The sequence below is a fragment of the Bos taurus genome, chromosome 2 (assembly GCF_002263795.3).
Source record: "Bos taurus isolate L1 Dominette 01449 registration number 42190680 breed Hereford chromosome 2, ARS-UCD2.0, whole genome shotgun sequence".
In the NCBI taxonomy this organism is placed as follows: Eukaryota; Metazoa; Chordata; class Mammalia; order Artiodactyla; family Bovidae; genus Bos; species Bos taurus.
The window spans coordinates 30,961,950-30,986,015 of NC_037329.1; the positions used below are offsets into that span (position 1 = coordinate 30,961,950).

Consider the following 24,066-nt stretch of genomic DNA (forward strand, 5'->3'; position numbering starts at 1 on the left):
TGACATTCTTTTGCTGAAAACCCTCCGGTCTTCTCTCTCCATCTAATTCAGGGTAAACTGGGTGTCTTACCAACCACCTACAATGTCAGCCCTGACCTCCACTCTCAATGACCTCATCCCCTTCTACTCTCTACCTTTCCCACTCTCCTCTGGGCACTCTGGGCTGCCGGTTGACTCTTGAATACACCAGGTACACTTCTACGTTCATCCTTTGCTTTCATATTTGCTATTCACCTTTCTCCTTAGATTTCCACGTTGCACTTCCTCACTTCCTTTGGATCTTTACTCAGATGCTATCTTTTCAGAGAGGACTTCCCTGATCATATGATTTAAAACAGTACCTCACCACTCTTCTCTATTTATACAGCTTTATTTTTCTTGATAGCATTTATCACTAGCCGACACTAGCTCAATTGTTTGTACTCTCTCTCTCCTCTCAAACACACATATACACATGAATACAGCTACTTGACAGGGACTAGCAGGTTCTATGTTGCATCACGGTGTCTAGAAGAACACTTGCCACACAGTAGGTACTTAGTAAATATTTGCGAATGAAGAAATGAATAACAAATGCAAAGTGAAGGAGAGTGTGCACATTAAGCTAAAATAATAAAAAAATTGACGTGCAACACACTGAAAATTCTGATAGGAAATTTTAGGAATATGGATAAATTTTTACTTGTTTACTATCTAGAAAACATAACCATATTTTATTTAACTATCAAAACAAGATAATAGGCACATCAAAAGCATTTTCAGTTTTCAAAATATACTCTGGCAAAAATAGAGTAAGCGTAAGGTTTTTCTGCCAAAATCAAGACACAAAGCTAATTTGATATGCAAGAATGCCTAATGAAGATAACAGCTCCTGAAGAAATAAGTCAAGGTTTTCATTGGAAAAAGAGACACCAGTCTAGGTTGAAAATGCCAATTTTTTTTTTTACTGTGAATGACCATTTTATGGATTATAAACTAATGATAATAAATACACAATGCCCTCTTAACTGTGCCTAAAATGCAGATAGCAACCTCAAGCATTTTTATCTTGTAGCAAAAGGCACTTAAAATTAGAAAACCAGGATTTGAGCTTAGGATGTGCATTGTGAGGAATAAGACAAAGTCACTGAGAAAGTTACCTGCCACTGTCCAGTATTATTTACAGCAAAGTTTACTAGGACATACAGTCAAATATGCATTATCACCAAAAGACCAAAGAATGTGTCTATCTTCTATCTCTACTCCAAGGTAAGATAGCTGAGATAGAATAGTTTAATTCAGGCAATCAGAGATTTTTAAAAATCTACTTTTTCTGCATTAGAAGAAATGTGTAGCTCCATGCCACTTGTAAGGTTTTGGAGAGTCAAACATTCAGTTCAGCAAATCTTAGATTTATCTAGCTGCCTTCACATTTCAACTTACACCACTGCAGACCTTCTGACAACTGTGCCCCTTGAAGGTTTTCTTTCTTCTGGGAAGTAAGTGCAAACTTTCAAATTCTTCAAATTCAAATCGTATCTTGATTCCTAAAGAGAGCCCACCATAAACTTTGTCTGATTCAAGGCCCAGAGTCTCCGATCAGAACTTCTAAAACTACTCTCATCCTCTACCACTGGAAGTCTCTTTTCCCAGAAGGCTTTATGTTAAGATTCCTGGGTCTTCTAACCTCCTAGAATTTTTTGGAGTGGCGATGATATAATAGCTTTCATGAAATTTTCAAAAAAATATGCTATCTCCCCACAAAAGTTTTAAAACAACAATAACAACAACAACAGTCCTGCCTTTTTTCTTTAATACTGAGCTTTCTTAATGTTATTTCTTCATTCATATTGAAGGCAAAATAGATTTTTCTGACCTCTTCAAAACTTCCATTTTGTCACTTGTTTTGCATCTAATCATTTAACTTCTTGACTCATTTGTCACTTACTTCTTTAATTCACACTCTCCCAGTATTTACTATAAACAGAGCAATGGGCTAAGTCTGAATTTTTTGACATGATTTCATGTATAAATTGTGATTACATAGGGATGAACAATTATTTTTAGATACAATGAATAATTTATGGAAATATTTATTCAGAGCACAGATTTTAACTACTCAAACATCATAATGGACCATAACTTATAGTTCATGAGACTCAAATCTAAATCTCAACTTTATTATTCATTCCTAAAGCTTATTATTCATTCAAAGACATTTTTTCTTTCTGTAAAATGTTTCTTTTATTTGAATAGCAGAAGTAAGGAATCATTATTGCTTAAAAAAGCTCACAAGAAAATTATTAAATCTTAAAACATAAATACGAAATTAAAATATATCTATGCAAAACATGGGGGTAATGGAGAGGGATGACCTAGAGGTTCAAAGGAAACTGAATTCCAGAACTCCGTGCTTCTACAGACGTCATTTGCCAAATTGCCAGGCAAGTCTGGGGACATGCTTTACAGCCCAACACCCAGAACTGAGATGAGTTCCCTGTATCAAGTTCATTCTATCTCCTGAATTCCTTATCTTATCTAATTCCCTACCATATCAAATTGAATTATTTTCTAGGCCTGCTAGGGAAAGTAAGCTTTTACACTGGAAGCCTTGAAGCAGGCCCTGGACTGACCGTGTTGTAAATCAAAGGCGATGACTCTTTCTAATTAGGAAACAAAATTTAAAGTTGTCCTATCTGAGACTTTGCTTAAGTTTCAGTTTCCCCTTCCTTACCTCTGGTTCCTGATGTGTGTCCGTTCCTTATCCCAAGGCTTCTGTGTTCTTCCTGTAAATGTCCCTGACTGACATACCCCCAGTCTTCCAAACCTTTGCCTCCTTGGTTTTTCCAGGCCTGGCTGTCAGTCAGACCACTGTCTCTGGTCTGGAAGAAAACTTCCCATTTACAACTACTCTATTTAACTTAAATCAAATCACTATCTCCCACCAAGGTGTCATCAATTCCATTTCTAGGAAGTAGATACTTCATAAGGAGAATAAAGAATGAAATGAGAATGTATGTGGGAAGAAACTGCAGCAGGACCCATGAGTTGAATAAAACACAGGAACAAGTGACCAAAAAAAGAAAGAAAAATAAAATAGAAAATACAAATGACGCTTGGGAAAAGAATTGGAAGAAATAATTGAAAGACTAATGCATATACAGTCATATCACAATTATAAACATTTGTAACTCAAAGCTTTCAAATACTAAAGTGAAAAGCAGAAAGCAGTAAAAATTAAGATCAAAAGAAATAAAATTGTGTAATTCAGATTATGCAGATATATTCCAAATGTAAAAGTAGTAAAGAAAATTAGTTCACAGAGTTTGCCCATTATATAACCTTATAAAATCTGAAGACTTATAAAAGGAGAGCCTGGTAACACTGTCAAAGTTAATGAACAAGTCTCGGATGTAGTAGGCAATTCAGAAGGGAGCAGAGGTAGAAAGAAATAAGTAGTGAGTCAAGGAGAGGAGAAATACTTAGAAGATGCGGAAAGTGGTTCACTTACCTGTGATCCCATTTGGCAATAACGCTAAACTGTTGAGGAAGAGGGAAAAAAGAAAGAGCATGTAATGTTGCCAACCACATACATTTTTGAAAAATTCCCAACTCAATAAGTTAGTCAAAGAGCAAAATCATGTAAGTGACTATTTGAAAAAAGGATATGAATGTACCAAAATCTTAATAGCTAATTTTCTAATAGGGTTGAAGGGAGTTAAAATGTACAGGGCAGGGGTGGCACTGAATCGAGAGATTGCTTTCCCTTTATTCAATACTATAAATGTCTGAAAAAGAAAACAAACACATAAAACAGAAGTTAGAAATGCAATATTAAAACTAAGAACAATTTGAGAAAAAAGTGATAAAATTTTTTTAGAAATATGATTTTATAAAATAATAATATACTAACTACTAACATATGACATGATGCTACGTATTTTCTCTTTCTGAATGCTATAAACTCCCCTAATTTGGCGAGGGATATGAGGATTTAAGGAACATAAAGAAAATATATAGTCATTACCATAGGAATACTTAGCATCACCATCAAGTTTTAATATCAGTATTTTCAAACTGTATTTATAATTCACAAAGAGTTCAAGAATGAGGCTTTGACTACTTTTTCAATTTGATAAAAGCCTTCTCACAGGAACTTCAGTGTTTTCTGGAGGTGGTAGTTGATCAAATGCTTTTAGGGGGCACTTGGAAGTCACCTGCTTTTATTTCTTCTTGAGGGAACCATGGAATGGGCCAAATTTATATGTGAGGGAATAAATGTGCTGAAAATCAAAGTACCTTTTGTAGAGCTAGATATTATAAAGAGAACTTTGTATACGACTCCTGGAAATATTGTTTTTAATGCATAAAAAATAAACTCCTTGTCTTTACTTTCTGCTTCACCACACTGTAAGGTCAGCAGACTTTTGCCCTTCCTCATTTCCCCCACTGCAAGATGCTCTTTCAGCTCTCTGCCTGTCCTGGTCGTGGGTTCAAATAAGTGCTTCCCAAAGACTCTAGGACAACGGGGCCATGGCATGGTCAAGCCCATTACTACCATAGTGATACTTCAGACAGAGGGGAGGTGGCACAACATTCTTCACCTAACATGCCTCGCACTAGCCCAGAAGCAATTAGGAAGTAGAGGAAATAAAGGCAACTTGACTAAGAACTCACTTTCTTATTGATATAATAGGGATCCAGATCCTCCAGCGGCTCTGACACCATCTCTGGAGGAATGTCTCCATAAATAAATGGAAGGGATTTTCCTGCTTCCAAGTCACTATTTGGCTTTGGGCCACTTTCATCATCCTCATCCTTGCGCTCTTGTTTGGGTCTCTTAGCTTTCTCTTCTGCAATGCGTTGTTCAATAGCAGCAAGGGATTCCCTGGTAAAGAAGCGGAAGCTGTCAGGTCCTGGCGGTACCAGCACTGACTGTGCCATCTTTTCATCCTGCTTCTTTAATCACTGTTTAGCTCCTTGCATAAGAAAGTGCTATGGAAACAACAGAGAGAGAGAGAGAAAGACAGAGAGGGAAAAAAAGCAATGGTCGTTAGGATAAAAGGGCAATGACATGATATTGAGATATCATACATACAAACGAAGCTATCTGTAGTATTTTACTAAGGAAGCTGCACTTGGCATTCAGGGGATTCGCCTGCATGCATTCATCTGCTTGCATGGAGATCTATCTTTCACATTCAGTAGGTGTCTATGAGGTAATCTAATCTCCCACTCCCAAAATGTTTTAAGTGAAAATATCCAACTCGGAGCTCAGAAATGGAGGATACTGGTTTGTGCTTGCTGCTTCATTTGTGTGAATTATTTTGGCAGCCATCTTTTTCAGCATCCTTTCTGAAAAAAAAAATATATCAGAGATCCATAACAAGAGATGAATAATCACTCAAAATTGTAGAACTGTGGTGTGTGAAGATCTTGCATGTATCTCTCCATATTTTTTTTTTCCATGTTCCTTTTGGCCCACTCTCCACGTTAAAGAGCTGATTTGAAAATCAATGCACCTGGTAAAGAGCTCTGGAAATCCTGAAATGCCAGGCTGTGGAAACCTAGGTAGATTCTGCTTGAACGCAAGGAGCGGGAAGGAGCAGGGGATGCCCGGTTGTATTTGGAATTGCTCGGAAGCTACACAGGAAGGGACCTGGCTCCTGCCAAACCAGGCAGGAAGTCACCCACGTCAGAGGTCTGGAGCTTGGACCCCCTGGTTGAGCACCTGCTGCTAGCTGGTGTAATTGCTTCTTAAATTAACAAATTTGCAGTATCTTAGGAAATACTGTAGAGAGAGCTCATTTTCTCAAATGATGTCCATTTCTTAAAAATCCACATAGCAGATTTGGACTTGAAAAAATAAGGTTTAAGATAGTTTATCTTTAACATGAGCTCCATTTATTTTGGTTTTTGTGGTAACATAAATGTGGTTTTACTGTATTCTAACCGTATTTTATTGGGCTAGCATATATAATTTAAGTGAGCACACCAATCATTCCAAACGTTATCTCTGAATCAGTGGCAAGAGTTTCTGTGCTTTCTGAAACAATATAACCAAAATCTTGACTCCTGAATGCCGCCTATATACAATCAATTATCTATTTTCCTTCTTTGTAAAATATCAGTCCATTCTAACCCTTACCCTACAGGAATGAGCATTCCCATTTAATTGTATGAGGTGCATTATCTAAGAGTAAAATTCATTCACATCCAGGTCACTCCTGCAGCATATGTCAGATCAAATAGGGAAATCTAAAATAAGATAATTACTGCATCATTTCCACATTTTTTTTTTGAAGTAGACCAGGACCTTTCAGCCACCAGTAGCAGACTGCCCTCTTAGAATCCCAATGCCTCTAAAACATGCCTCATTTTCCTCACCCATCCCCAGAGACCCTTATGCCTAGCGACAGGCACAGGAATGAAGAAGGTCCCGGCACACTTCAGGGAGGAAACTGCCATGCCTGGATGCTCTAATAGAAGAGACATGCTAAAACATGCAGCCAGCAGCTTCAAAATGAAAGTGGTCCTCTGCAGATTCCCCCAGGATTCTACTGTAAAGGTAGAGAAGCATCACAGAAAATAAGCATAATAAGAATATTAAAACATTACCCCTGCAGAGTCTTTTACACCCAGAGTTTAGGATTGATAAGCTGGCACCAAGAAGACTGCAGCTAAAATTCCATCATGCTTTTTTTTTTTTCTTTTTTTCATTTTTTTTTAAAATTTCTCCTTCAGAGACCACACCTAACTTCCTGTGAAAGGATTCTGGTAACTGAAGTAAGACCAGGCATTTCCTGTGTGGGGACTACAAAATGGCATTATTATAGCTACCACTAGAGGGCAGAGGAGCTGTGAAGAGAAAACCCTCAATGTACACACAGAAGCGTGTTTGAAACAGCTCAAAGCTCTCAGTAATGGAGCTCTGATCTTCTAAAGGCTTTTCTTAGAACGTTAAGACTTAGCCGGTTTCAATCACTAATTTTGTTAATGAATAGTGCTTCTGTTCATGCTTTTTATTTGCTAAGCCAAAGGTCACTGAATGGATAAAAATAATTCAAAGTAAAAAAGAAGGTAAATAATAAAGGGCTAAAAGTAAAAACTTATAAAACAGCAATTATATTAATGAAAGTCTTACCTACATGGGATTTAACATTAACCTCAGACCCAGAGTCTCTGAAATCCAATAAAGGCCTTTGCTAGTTCAACAAAGAGCTAGCTAAACTAACTTTCCCTAGAAATAAAATTAAACTAATAGGACACCAATCTTATTTTATCTCTAATTTAAGTGGCTGAAAAGCAACCGGAAAACATGAAAGCCAAAAGGAGACTAAATTCCAGTACTTAGATTAATAACATAGTTAAGATTTGAGGACTAATATGTGCCAGTCACTGACTGGGCTGAGTCTGCATATACTGTATCATTCCATCTCCCCACAATTCCATCAGATAAAGGCTTTCATGATCCTTATTTGAAAATCTAAGAAAGGAAATACATCGAGGTTAGGAAGTTACCTCAAATCACAGTCAGGATTCAGACTCAAAATCTGTGAGCTTTATTCAATTATGCTACTGCTAAGTCACTTCAGTCGTGTCCGACTCTGTGCGACCCCATAGACGGCAGCCCACCAGGCTCCCCCGTCCCTGGGATTCTCCAGCAAGAACACTGGAGTGGGTTGCCATTTCCCTCTCCAATGCATGAAAGTGAAAGTGAAAGTAAAGTCGCTCAGTCGTGTCTGACCATCAGCAACCCCATGGACTGCAGCCTTCCAGGCTCCTCCATCCATGGGATTTTCCAGACAAGAGTACTGGAGTGGGGAGCCATTGTCTTCTCCGTTATTCAATTATAAACAACACAAAAACCGAAACACCTGCTTACGTAAGTAAACCTAAAATAAAGATTAAATAAAATCGGTAAGAGGAAACAATTATAATCAGAAACAGTCATGATTGTAGTGCTAGTGGTAAAGAACTTGCCTGCCAATGTAGGAGACACAGGAGACTAGGGTTCAATCCCTGGGTCTAGAAGATCCCCTGGAGTAGAAAATGGCAATGCACTCCAATATTCTTGCCTGGAAAATTCCATGGACAGAGGGGCCTGGTGAGCTACAGTCCATAGCGTTTCAGAGAGTCTGAACTGAGCAACTGACCATATCTACATTTTTTGCATATTTTCTGGCTTCACCATTTTCATTAGAAAGGGTATTTTTTTTAAGTGTTTGACCTGTGATTTTCTTTTTTCAAACTTTAAACTTTTCACTTTGTATTGGGGTATAGCTGATCCAACAATGTTGTGATAGCTTCAGGTTTACAGCAAAGGGATTCACCCACACACACATATCCACTCTCCCCCAAGCCTCCCTCCCATCCAAGCTAGGACATAACATTGAACAGAATTCCATATGCTACACAATAGGTTGGTTTTCCATTTGAACATAGTGTTGTGTACATGACCTTCCCAAACTTCTTAACTATTCCTTCTACTGGCAACCAAAAGTGTATTTTCTAAGTCTGTGAGTCTTTTTCTTTTACTTCTGCAGGTAAGTTCATTTGTATCATTAGAAAAACTGTTTAAGACAGGCAAGAAGCAGATATTGCCAAAAAATAACTCTGTAATTCATTCTAGCAAGTCTCTTTTGGTAATAGAAGCAAAAGAATGACCCAAAATGGCTTAGGTAAGAGAAAGAAAGAAAGGAGAAAAAAAAGAAGAAGAAAAGATTAGGAGGAGGGATGGAGGGAGGAAAGTGGGGAGGGAGAGAGGGAGGAGAGAAAAAAGAAGAAAAGAAAGGAAAAGGAACATGGGGATTCATTGTCAAGGTTTGTTGTTTAAGGCTAGCTATAGGCATAAATGCTTTGGAAGCCCAATGATGTTACCAGAATCTAGTTATGCTGTATGCTTTGGCTCTAACTTCTATCGTGATAGCTTTTCGTTCCTTATTATAGTAAGATGCTATAGCATCTCTGACTTCCCAATATCACAGATTTAAATCCAATAGGGACAAAGACCCAGAAAAAAATCTCATTGCATCTCATTAGCTTCAGCTGGGTCACATGCTTATCCCTGAAGCAATCACTCTGTCCAGGGAGATGCCATGCTTTGTGCTTTGATTGGCTTCTCCTAAGCCAATGCCTCATCCTGGAACTAGGAGGAAGTTCTACTTGAAACCTATGAACAGTGAGGATTGTGGTGGTGGCACAGCAACATTCCTGAAATGCAGAGCTTGTGTACTATTACTGGAATAAAAGGGGGTTGATTCTGGCCAACAAAAACAAGCAAGCAAACAAGTATGCACGCTGGTCACAGAGTGGTCGTATTTGCAGTGTTTCAATACTCAAGTAACTCTGTGTGTGCTTGTGTAGGTGTAGGTGTTGCAAGAGGGCATCAGAGGGCAGACACACTGAAACCCTACTCACAGAAAACTAGTCAATCTAATCACTAGGACCACAGCCTTATCTAACTCAATGAAACTAAGCCATGTCCGTGGGGCAACCCAAGACGGGCGGGTCATGGTGGAGAGATCTGACAGAATGTGGTCCACTGGAGAAGGGAATGGCAAACCGCTTCAGTATTCTTGCCTTGAGAACCCTATGAACAGTATGAAAAGGCAAAATGATAGGATACTGAAAGAGAAACTCCCCAGGTCAGTAGGTACCCAATATGCTACTGGAGATCAGTGGAGAAATAACTCCAGAAAGAATGATGACAGAGGATGAGATGGCTGGATGGCATCACTGACTCAATGGACGTGAGTCTGAGTGAACTCCGGGAGTTGGTGATGGACAGGGAGGCCTGGCGTGCTGCGATTCATGGGGTCGCAAAGAGTCGGACATGACTGAGTGACTGAACTGAACTGGACTAAACTGATATACACACATATATGGAGAGCATAGAGGGTATGTTTATACACATATATCATTTTCTAGCTTCATCATTTTCATTAGGAAAAGTTTCATTGCCTTCCATGTATATCATTTTAAAGACTTAGAAACCAGGCAAGAAATTTAGATTACTTCCTCAGAGTAACTTGTCCTACCACAATAAAATATTTTACAAATCTCTATGATGAGCACTAACTTCATTTATCAAATGAACACAAGCATACTACAGAGATCAGGTTTAGTCCTATGCAACTGCAATAAAGTGAATATTACAATAAAGTCAGTCACAGGAATTTTTTGGTTTCCCAGTGCATACACAAGTTATGTTTACACTATACTTTAGTGTAAGTGTGCAATAGCTTTATGTCTTAAAATGTACAGACCTTAATTGAAACTTAATTTATTGCTAAAAATTACTAAAAATCCTAATCATCTGAACCTTCAATGAGTCATAATCTTTTTGTAACAGTAACATCAAAGACCACTGATCATTGATCACCATAACAAATATAATAATAATAAAATGTTTGAAATATTTTGAAAATTACCAAAGTATGACACAGAGACAGGAAGTGAGTAAAGACTGTTGGAAAAATGATGATGATAGACTTGCTCAGCAAATGGTTGCTGAAAACTTTTAATTTCTAAAAAACACAATAAAGTAAAGTGCAATTAAAAGAAAAACAAGATATGCCTGTATCTGAATATTCTAGTCTTATTTTACAGATGTGCTCAACAATAGACTAACTTGTTATACAAAAGATTCTATTAATAATTTAAAAAGTAAACTAAAAAGCAAAAAATTTACAAACTGTTTTGCCAAATATTCGGGGGGCAGTGATCAACATAGATAGTGCTTATTTTTTGCCAGGCATTATTTTAAGAAGTATGTTGTTGTGTTGTTGAAGAGTGTTACTGGGTCATGCCTGACTCTTTGCAAACCCATGGACTGTAGCCTGTCAGGCTCCTCTATCCATGGAATTCTCCAGGCAAGAATACTGGAGTGGGTTGCCATGCCCTTCTCCAGGGGATCTTCCTGACCCAGGGATTGAACCAGAGTCTCCTGCATTGCGGGTGGATTCTTTACCATTTGAACCACCAGAGAAGCCCAAGTGAAAGTGTTAGCCTCTCAGAAGTGTGTGATTCTTTGTGACCGCATGGACTGTATAGCTTGCCAGGCTCCTCTGTTCATGGAATTCTCTAGGCAAGAATATTGGACCATTTAATTTTTATAACTATCTGATAAAGTAGATATTGTGATCATCCTCACTTATAACAAGAGGAAACTGGGGTACCAAGAAATTAAATAATTTGCAACATGTATAAGTTCTCACAGTTAGAAGTGTAATCAGGATTTGAACCCATGCTCCCAGGCTACAGAATCTATGTTCTAACCATCATGTGCTGCTTCTTAAGTCATTTTCCAGAATTATTCACTCTCACGAACACTCCCAAGATATGTGAATTTACATTAGTTGTATGATCACCCCTTCCTCTCCCATTACTCCTAGTCAGTGAGTGTGTCATAGGATATTTAAAAGGATAAACCACCAATATTTTACCAAAACATCCAAGACATATGATGAACAACATCTAAATATTTTTTCTGTTTCAAATTGACTTTTGTAAAATATAGATAGGAACCATAGTCTCTTGTTTCTGATTTTCTGGGATGAGATTTTCAGAAGTCATGCACATTAGTTTTCCTTGCATTTGTTCTGCCCTTGGTTAACATCATACTGACATTTTATGAGAATGCTAAATGATACATGTTACATAGCTTTTAAATTTCATTAGTTGTACTAGTTTACAGGCAGAAGATTTTGTATTACAACTTTTAAGGCCAGAGGCTATATTAGGGAAGACCTATAAATAATGGGAAAGGCAAGCAATGTTATTTTAAGTAGTTGGAAAAACAGTTAGAATTGGATTTCTAGATTCTGATGACATTTTTATGTTTCCTTTTCAATTCCTTATGTTTTAAATTTGTCTCACTTATAAAAGAGGAACATTAATTTTCTAAATTGAAATATAAAAGAAAAATTAAGCCATGTTATTACACATAATGATATCTATAAAATAGTATTACATTTATATGAAAGGGCAATAACAAAACAAAGAAGTAACAAATAGGATATGACTTTAATTCCTTTCCATGAAGATCTACATTTATATAAATAAGTACTCTAAAGTTAAATTTATATGAAGAACATTATTGGCTTATTACATTTCATAGATAAATAATTATAAAAGTTTATATCATAATTACTGACTGTGGAAAGTGTTTAAAAAACTTAGAGGATTTAGAACCCAAGAGTTAAGAAAGCTGAGAAAGACTAAGGGATCTCTTTTTCTGAAAGTGATCTTTTAATTCTATTTTACAACTGTTATTTTGAGTTTTCTTCAGCACATTAATACTGATAACAAGCCAAGGAAATATTTGCTAAATATTACCTGAAGATTTATTTTCTGTATTTTCTAGTTTCTTTATTCCATAGGTTTGAGTCTATTTTCTCACAAACTCTTTGATTGTCACTTACTGTGTTTTTGCATATCCTTATCTTTTTAACCTTGATCCACTAGCTCAATTCTGTAACTAACAATTTTCATAAGAGCGAGAAACATCTGAATAACTAGACTTATGTGTTGTCTCACTACAGATTAGAGGAAGAACATAACAGAAAATAAAAGACAGGCTCAGTATGTACTGTTCAGTGTTCCTTTAAATGACTGTTATGTTTTAAATACATTTTGTTTTTCTTTAACAGAAATGTACTCTGATGTTATGATCCCTGGGAAATATCATTCGATGTTAACAATAACCACTTTCAAAAAATTTCCTGGAAAAAAACATTATATATGAGATACACCTCTATTTTTATACAAGCATTTTTATTTTATTGAAAGTAGAGTGGCAACTTGTTTCTACATCCTTTCTTAATTTTCAGATGTATTAAACAGAGATTCCCATCTGTGAACTACTTCAATTCTGCCTAAATGACTTATCAGCTGGAAGTCCACCTCTAATCTGATGACATACCAGTTTGCTTTTTGATGGATTGATCGTACTGGAATTACAGAATTCTACTTCTGGATATTAATAGTCAAGCAAGGAAGAAAATTTCCTAAGGTATGATCCTCCCTATGAGAATGAGACATTTCCATGTGCTCCAAATTCTTTAATATTTCTAGCTCGGTTTTCTTCAGTCCTTCTGTGTCACTGAGTACTGCTACCCAAAACTGTCCCCCCTCAGCCTCCATCCTCTTTATTTTTTTTTTTTCCCCCTAATTTTATTTTATTTTTAAACTTTACATAATTGTATTAGTTTTGCCAAATATCAAAATGAATATCCTCTTTAATAGGAGAAAAAAAAAGTGCCCTCTCAACTCTTAAGTGGGATAGTAGAGCTGAATGTCGGGGCATCTTCCCCAGGAAAGAACAAGAAAGCAGAGCCAAGAGCAGAAGGTCTTTGGAATGAAAAACAGTGCTCTCAAAAAACAGGTACATTCCAGAGTGTCCTGGATACAAAACTTGTGCATGCCAGTGTGTGTGTGCACACATGTGATGCACGTGTGTGCCTCAGAGAGACAGAGATCTAGAGATGAGAATGAATGCCTGAAGAGACCACAGGTTTGTTTCTTCATGCCATGTTAACACGATCTAAATTCTGGTTCTACTGGTTACCACACTTGATGCTTGTAATATTTTGTGAAAGACGTAGTATTATTGTCACTTTCCTAATGTGCAGTGTGATATAGGCTTATGGTAGGCTGTGTAACCTGGCACGGTCACACGGAGCCAGCATTTAAACTCACATGTGTCTGATGTCAAATTCTAAATAAACTTCGTTGTCCCATTTTCCATCAAGAGTGAGAAATGTACCACTGATTCACAAATTGAGAAGGGTATTGTGAAATACATCTGATTCTTTAAGTCACTGGATCCCCATCTATAGCTCAGATATTCATGGGATACTCTACGCCCGCGTGGGTGCTCAGTTGTGTCAGACCCTTTGGGACCCCATGGACTGTAGCACCCCCAGGCTCCTCTGTCCATGGAATTTTCCAGGCAAGAATACTGGAGTGGGTTGCCACTTTCTTCTCCAGGGGAACTTCCTGACCCAATGATTGAACCTGCATGTCCTGCATCTCCTGCATTATCAGGTGGATTCTTTACCACTAGCATCACCTGGGAAGCCCACCCTGGGCCCACTACTATTAAACAAATTGGTGGCCTACCAGGAATTACTGTTTCCCTTTCATAATCTTGCTATTGTGAGGCTAGCTTGACTTTTCGCTGGAATAAGATTTAAACTCTCTTAACCTCAGATTTCGCATCAGTGGAAATGAAGGCTTATTTTGAGTTTTATGAAACAAATTTAAAAAGAATAAACTAAGCACTATGATTGAGACATAGTAGATGCTTAGTAAATGCTGGGGTTTTTTTTTTCCCCTTTTTTTAGAGACATCTTAGTGCTGTTGCTTGTCATTTCAGTAATGCCTATCTCTCCATTGTCCCATCTTCCTTATTTTATCCCATCTTTTGTGGTTTCCAGGGTCTAGCATAGTACTCATCTGAGATAAAGTGTTTAGTAAATCATCAATGAATTAACAGTTGTAACCCTGTATCTATTCAGGAGTTTTCTTGGTCTTTGTTTTCTTTCCAGGATAATTTTTGTGTCATGACACCAACTAATTTTTGATTTCTGATTTTGTTGTTTCAGTTATATAGGACTTTACAAGTGACTTCTTACATCTATGGCACCTCCATATACTGAGCTTACTTTACCTAACCCATGCCCTTAACCTAAAGTCAACTACTATCCTCACTGTCTCCCCTCTCCATCCAACCCATGTGTACTTGAACACCACACACATGCACACGCACACACACACACACACACACATGCATATATATAGAGATATGTTTGTTTCTGCTTCCCTAGCTTGTTTCAGCAGCCCAGAAAGTTCAACATTCATGTATCTACCTTTCACAATCTTATCAATTCATCACAAGCCATTGTTCTGTAAATTTTTCTTCCACTTCTGAATTTCCATTGTATCAATGTTTAAAGAAGAAAAAATATCATAGCATTAACCTCTTAATGCATACATTAACATATACTACTTCTTGGTCAGTTTTAATGAAAGTATAGCCTGACATCTGTCACTTTCATCCAATTATTATCAACTGATTCTTCATTACCACTTTATATTATAAAGCACAAATTCTCCTGCCTGATATTTAAAGAACATTCCAAATGTCCTTTCCAGTCTTTCCTCCTGTCAACCCTTATTAGTACCCTGTTTTAAAGACACAATAATCTGTTCAAGTTTTCCTAAACCTGCATCATGTTCTCTGTATTTTCACTTCCAAGCTAATGTTTATGCTGTTTTCATGACCTGAAATTCACTATATTACCAATTCAACCTGATAAAACAATAGCAGTTTTAAATCTCAAGTATGACATTTTCCATAAGTACTTTCACATCCTTCCATCTGAATATATCCTTTCACTTTTGAGCCAAATAATACTTGTTTTTTACACACTATTTGATGTACTAATGTGACTGCTTTGAAGTAAGTCTATGAAGCCCTCCTCTTGGTAACTCTAAAAGTTCATAAAGCAATACCTTGTACAAAGTAGACAAAAGAACTAAATAACAGAATATTTCCAAAAGGCGGTATTGAATAACCTGCGGTGCTAGTGTTAAAAAACCCGCCTGCCAATGCAGGAGATGTAAGAGACATGTGTTCAATCCCAGGTTGGGAAGATCCCCTGGAGAACGGCATGACAACCCACTCCAGTATTCTTGTCCTTGAGAATCCCATGGACAGAGAAGCATGGTGGGCTACAGCCGATAGGGTTGCAAAGAATCAGACACAACTAAAGCGACTTAGCATATGACGTTGAAGGGGTCCTGGATGTAAAATAGGCTCTTGTGACTCGAGAGGACAGATCTAAGATGAATATGTCATAGGAAAAAATTGATTCACTATAAATAATAATGTTCAAATTATTAGACTTGCATAAATCTAAACAACTACTCTTTAATAAGAAGTAATTCTAAGTTATTGGAGATACTCAAGCCAGTACTATAGAAAGAATGCTTGTCTGGGCAAATAATTGGAATACATAACTCCAAAAATATTTTCAACCTCCAGATTGTATGATTGCCTAAAAAGGCAGAGCACCTAATTATCTTTTACTAAAGTGAGAAAAATGAAGGCAGAATTAAACAAATTTTTATGGTTTTTTACATAAATTCTGGATTAGAGATCACTCAACATCCAGAAGTCAGTGAGAAGACACGTTGCCTCCCTGATCAGTGGTTGCTGCTGCCTGGCGATGAGCAGCATGAGGGCAGGAAGCTCCTCTGGAACTGCAAACCACCTCCTTCTCCATTTCTCATTGTATCATGTGGTTTCCCCATAAATATGTGGAACTGAATTAAAAATGAGACTTAATTTGCATTTGCATAACTAGACCAAAAGAGGTCAGAAAGAGGACATAGTAAAAAAAGGATCTTAACAATAAAAGCTGACTTGCTTTAAAAATACAATCAATTATGGCTTTTTAGACCGCAATAAGAAAACACTGAAAAGCAATACTAAGAAGTTATTTTTGCCTCTTTTAAGGATCAACAATGAATCTATTTATTTTTGTTGAGTTCACATTGTAAACAATATATTTTCAGCAAAAATATGAAAATATATGTCCAGATACATGTCTTCTTTTTTAAAATTAGTTATATTAGTGGTCCAGGCACTGAAGCCAAGAGGGCTATGGCTGTAAACAATTTTGGATTTTTTTCTTTTGGAATTGTTGCCTATTTTCTAGGAAGATAATTTAGAGTTCTTTTTTTCCATGAAACTTCTTTGGCACTCAGCTTCTAGTTACACTTGATTTAGCAACATCACTCATTTTGAGGTACTCTAACTGACTTACTGTTATTTGGCGAGCACCAGGCTTCTGAAGAAAAGGCAATGACTTTGGAGCCAGAACTAGTTTGCATCTTTACTCTGCTACTTTCCAGCTATGGTTCTTTGAGCAAAGTACTTAGATTATAGTGAGAATTAAAGAAATAAGTAAATTACCCAGCACACACAGAGGGTGTTACTTATCCCACTTTTTTCCTGCACCCTTCAAGTTCTTCCAAATAATACTGTATGAAACAGAATAAATAAGCCTACATATAACGCTTGAAGTCCAATTTACAATTTTACAATTTTTGCAATTTACAATCCAGTCCATCATTTAACAAACAAAACTTTTAAGTGTTCACTAAAGGCCACTATTGTCCAGATGCTTCCAGACAATCTGCCTTCATGGAGCTTATACTTTATGTATCCTAATAAAACAGATTATGTATAAGAAAATTACATATAGAATATAGAAGGCAAGAGGTACACGCTATGAAAAAAGAAAGAGAGAGGAAAAAAAAAAATAATAAACCAGTGTAGAGAGTGAGGGAGAAGAAGGTTATGTGGTAACTTCAAATAGAGCGGTCAAGGAAAGTCTTGCTGAGGAAGTAACATTTAAGCCAAAGCCCTGAAGGATTCACGGAAGATAGCCATGTCATAAGCCTTCCAGGATGATGGGGTTCCGAGCAGAGCCAATGCATTGCAGAGTTACAGGAAGGTACTCACGTTTGGAGAGGCCTATAGCAAGGTAAGTAACACTGAAAGAGTGAAATGACCACACAAAAACACCAGCATGTCAACAGGAAGAAGAAACTGGAGCAGGTAGCAGGGACAGTGAGTACACCAGCAGACGCTGCCAACCTCAGTTAGGCCTGCCATCTGGTTGCCCAGCAGTTTTACCGGGGACACCTGTGACATAAATGTCAAGATCAGAGCCCAAGCCAGACCCTGAGAAGCAGCAATCATAACAGATAGAAAGAAAAGCTCGCTGCCACTCAATGCCCTTAGCCTGAGCACAAAAAGGGATGTTGAAAGCAGGATAGCATTCCTGACAGCTCAGAAAAATCTAAGCCTGGATGGCCATCTGCAGGGTGGGACCCGAGAACCACGTTATGGATAGCTATGGGGAGTACGGGGCCAAATTTAGCAGCTAGAAACAGCTCAACGTCAGTAAAGCAGTCAAAGCAAAATGTTGCCTATCCTTGATGCCTAGAAATCTTTGCTGCAATTTTAAGAGATTAGAAAAGGGGTATTTTTTGTGGACCAGGATGCAGTTTTAAAATAGACTAGTTAAACGATATAACACCAATTAAAATTAAAACTATGAAACAGATACTGCTACAAAATTTTTCATTTTTATGTGTGAAAAGTGCGCTGGTATTACATTTGTCTATTCAATATGTTGGCAGCTATCTTCACTAGCATATTCCCTGGCTTCTAACCACTCCTAATACATTTTAGAGAGAACAAATAGAGAATTAGCCACTCTGCCCTTAAGTCTCAGGGGCTTCCTCCTTACCTTTTCCCCTCCCTCCCTTCTCTCTCTATTTCTTCTTTCTTCCCCTGCCTCCACCCCAACCTTTAAAACAAGGATAACTTCTATCTTGATCAAAATCATAATGTTGCTGTTGGGATGAATTCTGATTATTTACAGTAAACCATTTTTTGAACTTTAAAGCATTATAACATTGTTTATCCTTTTCCTTAATATTATTAAAACATAATTTGCCAGTAGAAATGAATGAAGAAAGAGTTTTTAAATGAAATGACCTCTTGCATTCTATATTTGAAAGTTTCCTTATGTAATTCCATGTATGTGATTTATAAAGGTATGGTTAGAACCTATAAGATGGTTAGATTTTAGAGTTCTCTATCCATGCACATAGATGCATAAGCCCACACATGACAGGTCACATGATTTCCATCCCACCATACGACTGTAGCGGTTTCACCTGAAAACTAAAACAGGAAAAGCAGCAGGTCTGAGAAGGGAAAAGGGCAAAGTGAGGAAAACATACCACCTCCCCCAGTAAAGTGACCATTTGCTTTCTACATACTCATTTCCAGGCTCATATTCATGAATGACATTTCCCATTTGCTTTTCTCACTTCCAATCAGACAAAATATAGTGAAATCATTAAAAGCAAGGACTGATCTGTAAAAACAGCCTCATCACTTGGAAATTATCAAAGGGCAAGAAATGACTCACACTTTTTTTTAAAAGTTCAAATCTTGATCACAAATTGCAAACTGAAATTTCTTTTGGTTTCTTGTAAAAAAAATACAGAGAGACAGAGAGAGAGAGAGAGAATGATTTGAGTTCTATTAATACAAAGAAAATGTTCATCCAAATAAAAGAATTTGTAAATTAGAAGACATCATTTATATTCATAATTAAACCTCTACTTTCTTTATGGCACTGAGAAAAAAATTTCCCCTTGTATTCGCACTATAACCAATGTTAATTAAAATCATAGGTTTTGTGTTTGGAAGGGGGCCTCCAAAGAGATCATGTAGTCAGACTACTTCTATTCATTAAGGATTGAACTAAAATCGGAGACATATGGCTTTGTCTCAGATCTCGGAACAGAGATTTCACAACTTTCCTTGGTTGTCTATTCAACTCTTTAATCACCATCTAACTTACTCTTTAGTTATAACCTCTGCTACTATTAACACTATCCAGACTATTTCTGTCAGTGTTTCATTGTATGGAAAGAGAAGCACCATATACACCCCTGTATGGGATTTATCAAGGTAAAATTGCCCAAACATTTACTTAGCATTCTGTTTATTAACATTGAAAGGATATTACCTTTTAGTTCAACCAAGATACAGTGACTCAATAAGAACTGTAGTAAAAGAAAAACATTAGCTAGCATGTAGGCATGACCCTTATAATTCTTAGCCTGTAGTCTGCTGGTAACTACAAATTGTCACTTGCCAAGGGCATTTTGCCACATGCCACTTGGGAGATTGAATCCTGTGCTGCTGTAGCTGTTGACCTTCAAAAAGCCCTGAAGGGCTTTCAGGGTGGGGAATGAAGCACTTTGTGCTCCGGGAAAACTGGTGGAATAGGTCTTTAGATAGATATTTTCAGGAACTGATATCATGATCCCAATCCTTGCATCTCCTCATTGACATCAGCTCCTCTGACTAGCAGAAAACTTTTTGTAAAAGAAGTGTTGATTGTGTGAACTCCCCTTTCACCAAAACTACATATATTGACCTTCCCCAACTATCTCTTTGAAGCAGTTTCTCAGAACTATTGGAGGTGCTTTCTCCCGGGCTGCAGTCCTCATTTTGCCCCCAGTAAAATCTAACTTGCAACTCTCACGTTATGCATCATTTTTTTAGTTGACACTGATTTTCTGTCCATTCTCTTCCCCAAGTTCTTCTGAAGAAAATATAATGTTAACTTGATTAATCAGCTCTTGAGACAACATTGCAGTTGAACACCATAAACACACAGGCTTTTTTTTGCAGTTTTAATTTATTTTTAATTGAAGGATACTTGCTTTACACTATTGTGTTGGTTTCTGCCATAGATCAACATGAATCAACCATAGGTATACATATGTCCCCTCCCGCTTGAACCTCCTACCCCACTTCACTCCTCTAGTTGTCACAGTGCCCTGGTTTGAGCTCGCTGAGTCATAGAGCCAATTGCCACGGTTACCTATTCTATATACTGCAGTGTGTATGCTGCCATGCTACTTTCTCCATTATCCCATCCTCTCCTTCCTCCCCTGCCATGTCCACAAGTCTGTCTCTATGTCTGTGTCTCCACTGTTACCCTGAAAATAGGATTATCAGCACCATCTTTCTAGATTCCATGTGCTACTGCTAAGTCACTTCAGTCGTGTCCAACTCTGTGCAACCCCATAGACGGCAGCCCACCAGGCTCCCCCATCCCTGGGATTCTCCAGGCAAGAACAGTGAAGTGGGTCGCCATTTCCTTCTCTAAGATTCCATATATTATGCATTAAAATACAATATTTGTTTCTTTCTTTCTAACTTACTTCATTCTGTATAATAGGCTCTAGGTTCATCTACCTCATTAGAACTGACTCAAATGCCTTCCTTTTTATGGCTGAGTAGTGTTCCATTGCCAGAGAAGGCGATGGCACCCCACTCCAGGACTCTTGCCTGGAGAATCCCATGGAGGGAGGAGCCTGGTGGGCTGCAGTCCATGGGGTCGCGAAGAGTCAGACACGACTGAGTGACTTCACTTTCACTTTTCACTTTCATGCATTGGAGAAGGAAATGGCAACCCACTCAAGTGTTCTTGCCTGGAGAATCCCAGGAACAGGGGAACCTGGTGGGCTGCCGTCTATGGGGTCGCACAGAGTTGGACACGACTGAAGAGACTTAGCAGAGGCAGTTGCAGCAGCAGTGTTCCATTGCATATATATACCACAGCTTCTTTATCCATTCATCTACTGATGGACATCTAGGCTGCTTCAATGTCTGAGCAATTATAAATAGTACTGCAGTGAACACTGGGGTACATGTGTTTTTTCAATTATGCTTTCCTCAAAGTATATGCAATTGTTGGGACATATGGTAGCTTTATTCCTAGTTTTTCAGGGATCTCCATATTGTCTTTCATAGTGTCTTATCAATTTACATTCCTACCAACACGGTAAGAGGGTTCCCTTTTCTTCACACCCACTCCAGCATTTATTGTCTGTAGATTTTTTGATGATGGTCATTCTCACCAGTGTGAGAAAACTCAGACTTTTAACATGTTGTAGTTGTCTGTCATCCAGTACAGAACACTTTCTACTTTTTCTTATGATTTCTTTTATTCATAGATTGATTTAAGTGTTCCTTAATTTTTCAAAGAAAAGGACTTTTTCTATGTAATTTATTGTTATTGGTTTCTAATTTAATTCCACTGTAGCCAAATAAACAAATAGATTGAAACTTACTTTATGGCCCAGCATATGATTTTTGGTGAATGTTCTATATACACTTAAAAAGAATGTGTATTGGCTATTTATAATAACCAGGACATGGAAGCAACCTAGATGTCCATCAGCAGATGAATGGATAAGAAAGCTGTGGTACATATACACAATGGAGTATTACTCAGCCATTAAAAAGAAAACATTATTAAACTGGAGCCTATTATACAGAGTGAAGTAAGTCATAAAGGAAAACACCAATACAGTATTCTAACACATATATATATGGAATTTAGAAAGATGGTAACAATAACTCTATATGCGAGATAGCAAAAGAGACACAGATGTATAGAACAGTCTTTTGGACTCTGTGGGAGAAGGTGAGGGTGGGATGATTTGAGAGAATAGCATTGAAACATGTATATTATCATATGTGAAACAGATTGCCAGTCAAGGTTTGATGCATGATTCAGGGTGCTCAGGGCTGGTGCACTGGGATGACCCAGAGGGATGGGATGGGGAGGGAGGTAGGAGGGGGGTTCAGGATGGGGAATACATGTACACCATGGCTGATTCATGTAAATGTATGGCAAAAACCACTATGATATTTTAAAATAATTAGCCTCCAATTAAAATAAATAAATTAAAAAAGAATGTGTATTGTAATAAAAGGTCAGAATATAGAATATTCTGTAAGTAAATTGGAGCCTCATGTTTGATAACTGAGAATCCTCACAGATTTTCTTTTGTACTGGTTTTATCAACTGCTGAAAGAAGACTGTTCAAATCTCTAAAAATAATTGTGCGTCTATATGTGTATTTCTCACTTTAATTCTGTCAATTTTTTCTTCTTCTGTTTTGGAATGTTTGTCATACACATTTTGTCATGATTTTGTCATGCACATTTAAGACTGTTATGTCCTATTACAAATCTGACCTTTTATTCCAATGAAATGAACATTTTAATCTGTATTAACATTCCTTGTCTTGAAGTCTACTTTATTTGATATTAATATCAACATTTCATCTTTCTTTGCTAAGTGTTTACATGCTATACCTTTTGTCATTCTTTTAGTTTCAATCCATCTTTGTTCACTCTCTTGTTGACCCTCTTTCACCTGATAGAGTGTTCCCATCAGGTACCTTCAATTTACTCTATGTGGTCAAGATAAGAGTATAAGCTCCCTTGCTACAGATTCACATTTTAAAGGGCAGTATGAGCCAATTATGTATCTAAGATAATTAGTTCTAAGATAATTGGGAGTTGGATCTTTTTGGCCTTTGATCTCATCACTATCAATATTCCTTGTCCCCCAGAGAATTCAATGCCTAATTAAGTATTCCAAATAAACACATGGAAATTTAAGTGACAGCACTGAGTCCAGTAGCAGCGCAAGATAGCAACATACAAAAACAACACAACTAACAGGTTGATTTGTTTGTGATAAATTTTTTAAAAATTTTACAAAATGTTTTTATATACGCTATATTTATCACTTACAACAACCGCAGTGGGTAGCTCAGGGAGGTATGAATAGCTTCATCTTATAGATAAAGAAACTAAGCTTTTAGTCAGCCTATGCTACTGGTCACAGCATATACATAATGGATGCAAGAGTGCAACTTGCATATTTTGACTTTACCTCCCACCACAAGAACTTATTTTATGTCCCTTGCTATTCAAAAAAGGTTAAAGTCATTGACTGCTGAAGATAAACAAAAGCTTCTTAGATGAGGTAGAACTTAGGCTCAGCTTTAAAGGTTATACCAGAAGAAGAGGACATTCCTATTGGAAGGGAAAGCATAATCAAAGGCCCAGCCCTAAGTAGGGTCTGGCTCTAACCTACAAGAGAGAACAAGGCAGGTTGGAGAAAGAGCAAATGAAAAGATCCAATTGGACTAGAGAGGATGTTCTTGCCTAGAGCAAATCAGGGAAGGATAACAGAGGTGAGAATGGGGAAAGTGTCACAAAAGATGCCAAAGGTCAAGAGGTGGCTTCAAGATGGGGAAGGAATAAGACTGAGAGACCACCTTCTCCCCTACAAAAATATCAAAAAATCATCTGTGTGTGGAATAATTCCCACTGAACACTGTCAGAGGACCCCGACATCCAGAAAGGCAAATTAATCTCCTCAGAATAGGTACAGAAAAGATAAAGACAAAAATGGAAACAAAGGATTTCACGATGGGTCCTCCTGTCCCAGGGAGGGAGTCCTGAAGGAGGAGAAGTTTCCACACAATAGGAAACCCTGTCACAGGTGAGGTAAGGGGGGAACTTTGGATCCTCAGAAGGAAGCACAAAAAGGCAAAACAGAAAATTCACTACAGAGATCAGGCCAAACAGCAATTTCCAGCTAAGAAGTGGCT

At 37.5% G+C, this 24,066-nt stretch overlaps 1 protein-coding gene across 2 annotated transcripts in view; it reads right to left on the minus strand.

Moving 5' to 3' along the window:
• The window catches only part of SCN2A (sodium voltage-gated channel alpha subunit 2), a 138,821-nt gene that overhangs the window by 81,327 nt on the left and 33,428 nt on the right, over positions 1–24,066 (minus strand). The window contains exons 1-3 of one of the 2 annotated variants that reach the window (XM_010802012.4): positions 6,598–6,762; positions 4,657–4,974; positions 3,649–3,767 (exon numbers count right to left, since the gene is read on the minus strand). In XM_010802012.4, the coding sequence (XP_010800314.1) occupies positions 3,649–3,767; positions 4,657–4,923 (386 nt within the window). In that variant the 5' untranslated portion in view covers positions 4,924–4,974; positions 6,598–6,762. Of the gene's footprint in view, positions 1–3,648; positions 3,768–4,656; positions 4,975–6,597; positions 6,763–24,066 lie in introns of those variants that run through there. The other variant, NM_001144109.3, reaches the window with a different exon arrangement.